At 36.9% G+C, this 12,389-nt stretch overlaps 1 protein-coding gene across 1 annotated transcript in view; it reads left to right on the plus strand.

Annotated features, from left to right (window-relative positions):
- The window catches only part of ZFPM2 (zinc finger protein, FOG family member 2), a 530,223-nt gene that overhangs the window by 273,964 nt on the left and 243,870 nt on the right, over nucleotides 1-12,389 (plus strand). Inside the window, exon 4 of the mRNA XM_010588444.3 lies at nucleotides 3,219-3,337. Coding sequence (XP_010586746.1) covers nucleotides 3,219-3,337 — 119 coding nt within the window. The remainder of the gene's footprint in view (nucleotides 1-3,218; nucleotides 3,338-12,389) is intronic.

The following is a 12,389-nucleotide window of genomic DNA, read 5'->3' on the forward strand; positions in this document are numbered from 1 at the left end:
TTCTTATTGTTTTTGCTGGTTCTGTGATGTTCAGTGAGGATACAGGAACTGTGTACTCTGCCATCTTGCTGACATCACTCACCACTGATTCCTTTTTGACATCACCATTAGATTGTTAACTGTGCCCTATCTTTGAGGATGTGTCTATTCAGGGCCTCTGGTTTGAATGCATTAATCAAAAAGATTCTACATGGATAAAAGAACAAACATTTTCAATGGCATATCTCAGAAATAGGGTTTGTCATTCCACCTACAGAAAACAAATCATTGTTGTTCCATCCTCTCTGGACTGTGAATAAGCTTTAGGATTTTGCACTTAAGCATAAATAAGCTATTTAGTATACGTATTCTGTTTATAAAACTATCTTGTGGAAGCTGGGACCTGTTGAGTCTTTTCGGGTCTATTTGTCTGACTACTGATCAACCTTAGCTACTGATACACAAGAATGAAAAAAATGAAGGGCGAGGTCTTTCTTAATTTTTTTTTCTTTAACTTTTATTGTGCTTTAAGTGAAAGTTTACAAATCAAGTCAGTCTCTCATACAAAAACTTATACACGCCTTGCTATATACTCCTAGTTGCTCTCCCCCTAATGAGACAGCACACTCCTTCTCTTTACTCTCTATTTCCGTGTCCATTCAGCCAGCTTCTATCACCCTCTGTCCTCTCATTTCCCCTCCAGACAGGAGCTGCCCACATAGTCTCATGTGTCTACTTGATCCAAGAAACTCACTCCTCACCAGTATCATTTTCTATCCCATAGTCCAGTCCAATCCCTATCTGAAGAGTTGGCTTTGGGAATGGTTCTTGCCTTGGGCTAACAGAAGGTCTGGGGACCTTGACCTCTGGGGTCCTTCTAGACTCAGTCAGACCATTAAGTCTGGTCTTTTTATGAAAATTTGAGGTCTACATCCCACTGTTGTCCTGCAGTCTTTCTTAATTTAATGGGTCCCTCCATTTTAGTGTATTAACTACTGGGAGAGGGCGAGAATGTGAGGAGATGAATTGAGGTATAGGACTTAAAAGTTGCGACTGTGAACGTGGAATTGTTTTTTCCCTTGCATCTTCATTGTCAGACTACACCTTAACTATCGTTCACATGCAGATAAGTTTTATGTTTAATAATAGACACAATTAACCATTACAGAATATTTTGCTGGTTATGGTTTATTTACTTTGACCTAGGTTTTCAGGATACCCAGTGAACCGATAAGCACCAACAAAAACATGTAAAGTAATGCTTGATATTTTAACTATTAAAGGGAGGTGAAACAAATCTAGAGAAATGAAGAGAGATAATTGAACTCAGGGTGATGGTGTCGCTTTCTAAAACACCAAAGTTAACTCTACATATTTAAAGATACTTATTGACTTGAAAAGAAGCTAAGACCACATTAAGGCAATTTGATTCAGAATGTGTTACTTCTCATGACTCATATCATTTAGAATATACAAACTGAATGCATTATACAGCATCCCTTGGTATCCATGGAGGGGAGGGGTGGTTCTAGGACTCCAGCAGATACAAAAGCCCACTGATGCTCAAGTCCCTTCAAGCTATGCACATCCTCCCCTATACTTTAAATCATCTTGAGATTACTTATAATGCAATGTAAATGCTATGTAAATAGTTGTTAATGCTTACACTTAATAATGAATGCTTTCTCAGTCTTTGCAAGCTGGAACAATGAGCGCTGGTGAGAGACTGAGGGTCTGTGAAATGGCCATGAAATGGCAGGAGGCTCCAGCAGGGGATGCCTACACAATGTGTATTCATCCTAGTGCTGGGAACCAGGCAAATTCATTCTACTTTTTGGAATTTTCTTTTTTTTTTTTTTCTCTGAATATTTTCGATCCATCTTCGGTTAAATCCACCAGTGCAGATCCTGACTGTATTCCACTTAGGATTTTTTTTCAGCTTTCCATTGTTTATGGGCTTCCACTTAGATTCTATTTCACATAGAATCTCAGGAATGCTGGTAAGCAGGTTAGAAGAAATGCCATTAAAATAAAACATTAAATTGTATTATTGAGGTAATACTTTGAAATATAAAATTCATGACAGGGTAATGTAGTATGGTAAAGCATAAGTATAATAGATCCAATTATCTCAAGAGAAAACCAAAAACCCCTTGCCATCAAGTTGATTCAGACTCATGGTGACCCTGTAGGATAGAGGTGAACTGCCCCATAGGGTTTCCAAGGCTGTAATGTTTCTGGAAGCAGACTGCTTCCTTTCTTTCACTTAGCAGCCTAGTACTTTAACCACTGCACCTCCAGCACTTCTGTAGAGAGAGGCTGCAAAGCCTGATTGAGATTGTTTTCTGTTTATTCCAAACAGTGTTTAGGCTAGTGGCCTTTCCTTGAATTTTTGAGGCTTTCTTTTAGTCATAATTTTTTTTATTATTAACGCATTTATTTATTCATTAGGCAAGCGTTTGATGAATTCCTGCTTCATGCCCTTGCGTTTACTGTCTTGGTTTCATGTTTCCTTCTAATGACCACAGCAGAGTATTACTTTGGAGGAAAGGCAAGGAAGAAGACCATCCTAAACAGGCTTTTTTCTTAAGTGTTTTTGTCCAAACCCTTTTGGTAACATGTAACTCTACTAAAAATACCAAATGTTTTAGAAAGTCACAACTGTGTCTCAACATTCTTTATGTGATAAACTTATTATGCATGTAGATGTTTTTTCAATAAAACAAATAGAAATTTCTGAAAATGATCAAGTTACTTTCAAAAACACTATAGGACTTTTTTTCTCCCAAGAGTCTTAAACAACTGTCATAAAGTTATCGCCTGAACTGTATATCTTTAATTGTCAGTTTTTAGTTACAGTGGTGATTAAATACAATAAGAATTTTAACCTCAAGACACTGCCCTAATGTTTCCGGTCTGTCTACTTTGGCATTGAATCAAAGCTTTTTGAGGAAGTGTTGTTTTTGATTCTTGAAGACTGCCTAAATAAAATTGGCTTCAGTAGATGGTGTGTGAAAAGGTGCAAGAAAGAAATTGGGCTAAATTTGAATACAGTGATAAGGACTAGGCTTATTTTCCTCGAGGATAACAAGATCAGTTGTTTTACAGACAAGCATAATTAATTCTCTTTATTTGAATCCTGAGAATATTATGCAGGTAAAGCAAACACAAAAAGAGGTGGCTATGGTTAAGGGCCAAGTGAAAGTGCTCAAAACATCTCTTATTTCCATTGTCTGCAGGAGAGCTGGAGGTGTTTCAAAAAGATGGGGAACGGAAAATTCAGAGTCGGCAGCAACTTCCGGTTGGAACAACCTGGGGTCCCTTCTCTGGGAGGATGGACCTGAATAATAACTCCTTGGTATGTGGATACTCTGAGATGGTTGACTCTTAATGTTTTGTTATAGCTCAGAAATTATCTCTGCTTTCTGCCCAGCGAAATCACTAAAAATAACAGTTTGTTTTGCTTTTTCATGGGCTGCAAAACCTGGATTTTTTCCAAGTGGTTTGTCTCTGACAGTAATATACACAGAATTTAGAAAGAAACAGGTTAATCATACTAAATGGCTGTTTAGTAAAGTAATTTATAAGGTTATTGCTTTATCAGCTTAGCCAGACTAATACCGTTCACGTTTAATAACATACGCAATTGCCTTTATTTTTAAGATGACACAAATTAATTGTCATACATTACAGGTTTACATGTCGAGCCAGAAATAAACAACTTTGTTATTCCATGATAATACCACTTGTACTTTTAAGAACAAGGGTGAATGATTAGCATTGTAATTCTTAATTTATTTTGTCCTAAAAGTTCTGAGATCAAAAAGTCTATCACTTGGTAGGCTTATGTGGAAAATCAACTAGATGTTTGAAAAAATAATGGAAAGATGGGTTGTTTGTTTATATCTGAACTTAGTTTCTGAATTGCATGTGTGAGTTTCCCATTGCTTCCATAACAAATCACCACAGACTCAGTGTCTTAAAACAGCATGAATGTATTATATCATAATTCTGGAGATCAGAAGTCCAAAATGAGTCTCTCTGAACTAAAATCGGGGTATCCACAGGGCTGCATTTCTTTCTGGGGGTCTAGGGGAGAACCCATTTTCTTGTCTTTTCTAGCTTCTAGAGGCTGTCTGCATTCGTTTTCTCATGGCCCTCGTCCATCTTGAAACCAGCAATGGCCGATCAAGTCTTTGTGACAGCATATCATTATGACACTGACTCTTCTGCCTCCCTTTTCCACTTTTAAGGACTCTTGTAATTACATTGGGCCCCACCTGGGTAATCCAGGGTAGTCTGTATATTTTAAAGCCAGCTTAATTCCATGAACATCTTTGGGAGGACCTTATCCTGCCTACCACATAGTGTAAAATAAAAATAACTGGCAACTTCTACTGTAAGTGATAATACAGGTGATAGAACATACATAGAAAATGTTTTATATTCTTTAGAAGATCTAGAAATTAAAAAAGTAATGTATATATTAATATGTAATATGTATATTCAGAGCTCTGGTCGCGCAGTGGTTAAGAGTTCAGGCTGCTAACCAAAAAAAAAAAAAACCAAAAGGTAGGTTCAAATCCATCAGCCCCTGCTTCGAAACCTTATGGGGCAGTCTACTCTGTCCTACAGGGTCGCTATGATTTGGGATGGACTGGAGGGCAATGGGTTATATGTATATTACTTTCTAATGAAAGTCCTTCTCTTTATATATTGATGAAGAGTCTCTTGGATTCAGTTAAGTGACTCAGCCTACTGCCGTAGGGAAGTAAAAACTCCCTGAAGGGTTCTGACAAATGTACGGGGCTCAGCAACACTGCATTTCCTTTTTGAGTTAGCACATTAAAGAAACTGTTACTGAATCTCTTCATTCAGTGCTGTGTGGATGTGACTAAGTCTATTGGTTCAACTAAAACTAATGACTGAAATAATTAGAAGATGTTTTCATCATCGTACCTGTAAATAACATGTGGGACTCTAGGGGTATACTTCTTACTTCCTAAATCCATATATTTATCCAGAAAAGACTGAAAAAGGGATTTCATATTTAGGGATCAAAGAAGTTGACTTTACAGTTCAAGTTAAATATTTAATAATCTAGGCTACGGCTGCTAACCAAAAGGTCAGCAGTTCGAAACTACCAGGCGCTCCTTGGAAACTCTATGGGGCAGTTCTACTCTGTCCTATAGGGTCGCCATGAGTTGGAATCGACTCGACAGCAATGGGTTTGGTTTGGTTTTTGGTTTAGGCAATTTAAGCCTGGGTGGTCTAGTGCAGCGATTTTACACAGGGTTTGTGATGTGACCCTACAAACACTGCAGTGTTGGTTGCTGAATTGTGTTAATAGACTACTCTGTTGATTCCTCTGAAAAAGAGTAATATTAACTATACTGATTTCGCAAGCCAGTGAATTGCCCGAAAAAGAAAGAGGAAGATTGTCTAAACATCAAAGATTGAATTAAATGTTATTCTAAACCCCATTTATGAGGTGTTTCTATTTGTTGTCCTGCACTGGTGGAAAAAAAAAGAAATTAAGCATTAAAATATGTAAAACTCATTGTGCATCAGAAACTAACAAAGACTTCAGTCATTCTCTGATATTTCTGAAAAATGTACTGCCACTGAAGAGGCGCTGTCTTAGTCATCTATTGCCGCTATAACAGAAATACCACAAGTGGATGACTTTAACAGAGAAATTAATTTTCTCAGAGCCTAGTTGGAAACTGGTGATGTAGTGATTAAGTGCTACAGCTGCTAACCAAAAGGTTGACAGTTTGAATCCTCCAAGCACTCCTTAGAAACTCTACGGGGCAGTTCTACCCTGTCCTGTATGGTTGCTATAGTCAGAATCAACTCGAGGACAATGGGTTTGGTTTTTTGTTTTGTTTTGTTTTTTTCAGTAGGCTGGAAGTCCAAATTCAGGGCATCAGCTCCAGGAGAAGGCTTTCTCTCTCTGTCGGCTCTGGAAGAAGGCCTTTCTCGTCAATCTTTTCCTGAGTAGGAGCTTCTCTGTGCAGGAACCCTGAGTCCAAAGGACGTACTCTGCTCCTGGTGCGTCTTTCTTGGTGGTATGAGGTACCCCTGTCTCTGCTCACTTCTATCTCTTGTAAGATAAAAGGTGGTGCAGGCCACACCCCAGGAAAACTTCCTGTACATTGGATCAGGGATATGACCTTAGTGAGGGTGTTAAAATTCTACCCTAATCCTGTTTAACACAAAATTACAGTCACAAAATGGAGGACAACCACACAATACTGGGAATCCAGGCCTAACTAAGTTGGCACATATTTTGGGGGGGACACAATTCAATTCATGACAGGCACCTATTGCTGACATAAGAGATGATGCACCTTTCCCCACATACTGTATCAAAATAATATCTATATTTAAAATGTAATTTTGTATTAATCTTCATAGCATTACGAATGTAGAATTGAACTTTTTTGACGTTTTCAGCATTTGCTACATTGTGATCTTTTGTTGGAAATAACTTTGTCTTTGATATTTCATAAAAGAGTTTTGAAATCTAAGATTTATAAAGTTCTCTTTGAGGCTAGAAAACTCTTACATAATTAGAATCAATTTGAAATATTTTGTGTGTTATTGTAAAGAAAATACATAAGGCATATATTTCCATTTCTGTGTTTATAAGAGATAATACAGATAAACTCTTTACCGTAATAGCATTAATAAATTTTAATCAAGTTCATTTATTATAGAATATGAACTACTGAAATTAAAGTAATGCTTCTTAAGAAGTAGAATAATTTTATATAATAAAACAATAATTCTTCTCCCTTGTAATATTGCCTGTATTCAAATGAATGCTTTGTTTGTTTTTGGTTAAGAAAAATGAATTTCTAATACCTTCTCTCCCACCGTACATTCACACTCTTTAAAATCTCTGTTGAAAGTAAACGTATTTGTGAAAGTTTAATTTTTCACTTAAGTGATTTTCTCTTTTTTAGACCAATGACACCATTTCTTTTTTTAATACTTGTACACCACTCTAAAACTATTTTGTCATATTTAATATTTTTCCTAGAATTCAACTTTTACATATGAACTTTGAGAATTTTATATACAGTTTGAGGTATATGAATACTCTTCAGAGTGTTAAAAATCAGTAGTGGGTGATAGTTGTTTATACAAAAAAAAATTAATACATCAGTTGTCTTCTTTTGTCTTAGGGTTTAAATACCTGATTAGTATTATTTCCTCAAAATATAGCATGTTTTTCTGTTTTAAAATTTAGCTGTTTTACTAAAATATAGTTTAAAATATCTTGCCCTTGAAATAACCTTCCTAAATTCATTTCCGTTGTTGTGTCATTAAATACTACTATTGCTGCTGCTAGTATTTGCTCCTTTAGCAACTGGTTAACATACACTATATACTTACATTTTTCTAGATACCATGTAAAAAACTGGAAATGGATTAGTTCATTTCATCTTCAAAAACACCTTGTGAATTAGGTTCTGTTTAAATTGTGTTTATAGGTGAGAAAATAAGGGTGTAAAAACAAAATAAGTAAATCATTTGCACTCAGGCCTTTTAATTCCAGAATCTGCATTTTAAACGCCAGGTTACTCGTGATTCTAGCACAGTTGTTGTTTTTCTGAATAATGATAAAATCGTCAGGTATTTATGTGAATTCTGCATTGATAAAAATCTCTGGGTAAAAATATGCAATGATTAGAAGCATGATTTTTTTTTTTTAAACTTTGGTCAGAATATATGTCCTAATACTTCTTAGAGTATTTGAGTGGTTAAGAGTTAATTCAAAGGGTTCTGCAATTTTATTACATCTTTATAACTTGGACAGCACTTTATATTTTATATCGTGAAGATAAATTTTCCTGATGATAAAAATATATAGTCTGCTAACCTTCTTTACCCAACCTTGAATTAAATTTGGAATTAGCATATTTTTTTTAAATTACTATTCACCAACCAAAGTAATGTTCCTGTGCTCAGACTCATGGTGTTGGCTCAGGAGATTCAGCACACTAATTAATCCAACACAGTAATTAATTGAGTCACCATGCCAGATGTCAAATCCTTTTTATATCTTTCAAGCTCCCATCTTGAAATGCATTAGCAATATGCCACCTTCTGCAGGAAGCCTTTGCAGACCAGGCATTTGGATCTATATTTCAAGAAGTATAGGCTATCTTGAATCACCAAGCAAATTGATTTGAAAAAAGTTACTTTCGGAATCATATAACGAACTGAATGTAGAAATAAAGTATCTTTTGCATACTCCTCTTTATCTTGGTAGATACTTCATGCTTTAAACGGTTAATAATAGCAGCAGCAGGTATAGTAGTTAACACTTCCATTAGATCAACTATGGGTCAAAGTAATTTACATGTTTTATATCTCATTGAGTTCTTAGGACAGCCTTTGAGAAGATAGTATTTATCTCCTTTGTAAAAGAGGAGGAAACTGCTTCTTCAGGAAGTTAAATAACTAGCCCAAGGTCACGTCGCTCAAAGTCAGTCTGACTGTAGAACCCCTGCTGTAATCCAATAATACTATTTTAGAAATGTTATTTATAATATGGAGATAATAATATGACTTAGCTCATTAGAGGTTTTACCTGAGTTAACAGATCTTAGCTAGAGTCAGTCACCTGTAAAAACTGACCCATTAAAATCTACCAAGTTTAAAACTGAAAACACACTGCAAATTTAAACAAGAAAAACTGTAGACCTTGGCGTTTGAATATTTTGCATGCCTAAATTCTATTATTGACCAAAGGCTCCAGAGGTCTGTGATACATTGTAGTTTTCAGTAGCTTCAGGTACTCATACCGTTGAATGAATTGCTAGCCAGTGAATGAGCCTAGCCTTCTTTCCGAAATCTTACCTCAGTGCTAAGGAATAGCTTACATAAGGGCTATCGTGGTGGAACAAGCTTTGTGTTTTTTAAAGTCTGTCATTTTATTCATTGAGACTACTGACAGGAAGAAATTTTAAAAATCTCTTTAAGGTGTTGGCTGCTAACCAAAAGATTGGCAGTTCCAATCTACCAGCCACTCCTTGGAAACCCTATGGGGCAGTTCTACCCTGTCCTGTAGGGTGTCTGTGAGTTGGAATTGACTGGAAGGCAAGGGAATATTTGCTTTGGAGGGTTTAGACTTTCTGTATTTATATGCTTGCTGTGCCTTTGAGGTGATCCCCATACTCTCCCCAGCACAAAACCAAACCAAAAACCAAACCTGTTGCCGGTGAGTCAAAACTAACCAAAAGTTTGACAGTTTGAGTCCATCAGCCATTCCTTGAAAACCCTCTGGGGCAGTTCTACTTGGTCCTATAGGGCGCTATGAGTTTGATTTTGAGCTTTGGAATGTATATGAAGTAGAAGTCAGAGATAGAAAAGAAATAGGAAATGTCCTAATGACATCAAAAACCTTTATTCTTTCAGGTATCACTTTTGTATGTTGCTGGTGGATTCAAACTGCCAAACTTTTGGTTAGCACCCAAACACTTAATCACTATGTCATCAGGCCTCCCCCTCCGCCCGCGCCCCCCCATCCCAGGACAAAGATCCTTGTAATACGCTAAATTTCTACTGTGCTTGCACTTGGTATGTGTTTCATAAGTATCAAACAGTGGCAGTTATTTGGAAAGTTGAGTGTCTGGAATTCAAGTGGCATTTTCCTCTCTTGTTTTTGAGTGTATCAGCTGTCAGAAACTAACTAGTCTGAGCGAATTCAGCCAACTGCTAGAGTTATATAAATACTTCATTATATGTAACATAAATAGAAAGTCCCACATCACTTAGCATTTCATAGTAAACTCATCTCAACCTGTTAAATTCAACAAATGATATTTGATACAGAGAAATCTCATTTTATTGATGCTTTCAATCAGAAGAGAACCCTGCTTTGTTTTTCCACAGGTATTTGTGACATTGAATTCTACAAGTAGGAAATAAATATAAACAGCATGAAAGGCCAAATTTTATTGACATAAGAATGTTATAATACATATATTAAATTAACATCTTAAAATTTTCAGATAGTTATCTTCATAGAAATGATGTTGAGGAAAGAATTAGAGATTTCTGATTCTCATCATAGAAACAAAAATTAGGATTATTAGATGGACCTATTTCTCCCTTTCCAGTTACTTTCTTACCTCTGATTCCATTAATTGCTAGAGTCTTCAAGTCTGATGCTTCTGTATACTCTGTAAACCTGTTGTCGTTAGGTTGATTCCAACTCATAGCATCCCTATCAGACAGAGTAGAACTGTCCCATTAGAGTTTCCAGGAAGCACCTGGTGAATTCTAACTGCTGACTTTTTGATTATCAGTCATAGTTCTTAACCACTACGCCACCAGGGTTTCCATGCTCTGTGTAGTGAACGTAAATCTACCCATGTGTCCTCAGCATTCACTTCTATAGCTGAAGGTTGTTTAATGGAAACAGGGGCAGATTAACCAGTAAACACGGGATGCACAGGCTTGCATTGAGCAAGACACACACAGGCTTAATGGTGTCTACTTGCTAATCTGTGGTGAGAAATTTCACGTGGGTGTCACCACATTTTTGATGTGGTCAGGGAGATGTGAAATTGCACACTGCAGATTGTTAGGATGTCACAGTTGTGCCCATGCATGCCTAGCTTACTGGATAATCTGGCCCTGAGTGGAAACATCTGTGACCTTCTACCTGAGGACTTTATTTCTGCTTCTGGAACAAATTCCCTACAAGCCAGGCAAGCTGGAAGTACTGGGGAGTTAACATAACCAGAAGTAATCCTCAACCAATGACGAGCAGGAAATTTGGTGGATAAATACCTCTGCTCTCCCCGGTTGAGATAACTTTGAGGTGTGTTCTACTCTCTCCGCTAGGGTTTTTCAGTGGAATTAAGCTCAAATTGGCTTGATAGTGCACCTGTCTGGGGCTTCCTTCCCTTTTTTACTCACTTCTCCAAACCCCTACTGGAATTCTCTGAGAGCATCTCCCCAAAAACTATCTGCAAACCTGAGTCAATCTCGGGGTCTGTTCCAGGTGAAGCCATACAAAGATAGCCTCTAAAATATAGCGAAGTATAGTCCTATCCAAAGGAGATTGGTTTGTATAAGGGACTTTGCAGATGCTCAAGCCCCTTGTATAAAATGTATATGCATGTACATTCTCTGGTATATTTTAAATCATCTCTAAACAAACAAACAAAAAAACCAAACCCACTGCCATCGAGTCTCTAGATTACTTATATACCTAATATACGGTGTAAATGGTATCTAAATAGTTGTTAATGCTTACACTTAATACTTCCTCAGTCTTTGCAAGCACCTTATTACAAACCAGGGAGACTATTTTTGTGGTTGTAGGGGCAGCACTAACACTACCATGAATCTCAGCTTCTTTCTGCTTTATTGTGCAAATGCTCGATTCGTTCTTACCACCCTTCAGCCCACTTCGCAAGTGGCATGCCACTTTTCAAAAGATCTAAGTTTTTTGTTTTCTCACCAAGAGATAGCACTTTATGCTCTCTTAGCCTTTGAGGGATTGCTTTGACCACTAAATTGCTTTTTAGAAGCCATTTTTACACAGAAACAAACAGTCCACACAACACAAGTATGGAACAAATGATAACACTCAATGCTCAAACAGGAGTGCTGGAGAGCGACTGAGGATCCGTGAAATGGCGGGAGGCTACATACAGCAGGGGATGCCTACACCTCGCTTCATTTGCCTGGATTCAGAGTAGTGCTTGGTGCACGGCAAATTCAAGTTTTGCTTTTTGGAACTTTCTTTTCTCAATATTTTTGATCTGTAGTTGATTGAATCCAAGGATGCAGAACCCTTGGATACGGAGACCCGACTTTATAAATGCAAAAGCAATATCCAAATTATTGTTGAAATTCTAGAGGACATAAATTTTTAAAAAATCTTTACTCTATTTTGGACCTCTAGCACTGGCATATAATAGATAATAAATGCTGTTTAAAATAAAAATCTCATTTCATTGAATTTTCTGTCCGCAAACATTCTCACTGTCCCCACCCATATTTTCCCAAGGACATAATTTATAATTTTTCTAAGGCATGACTTTTTGTTGGGTTTTGCATTTCTTTTCATCAGTATTTACATCGTGAATGATACCTTCCTTCATAATGTTCATTGTACTCTGGGGTCAGGAATACCATACTTTTCCTACTTCTCCTATCTTTCTGGGTCTTTGCTCTTTTTAATTTAACTGTGCCTATTTCCCAAAACACTTCTGGGCTTTCTTCTCTTCTCCCTCTGTTCCCAGTGCCTCAGGGAGCTTATCCACTTGCAAAGCTTCAGCTACTAATTTACAAATGACATTTAAATAAAAAATCTCTAACCTTGGCTTTTTACCCCTTCTCTAATAGCACATTTCAAGTGTTTTGCAAGCCTTTCCCAC

This window comes from Loxodonta africana, chromosome 14 (assembly GCF_030014295.1).
Source record: "Loxodonta africana isolate mLoxAfr1 chromosome 14, mLoxAfr1.hap2, whole genome shotgun sequence".
NCBI classification, from domain to species: Eukaryota; Metazoa; Chordata; class Mammalia; order Proboscidea; family Elephantidae; genus Loxodonta; species Loxodonta africana.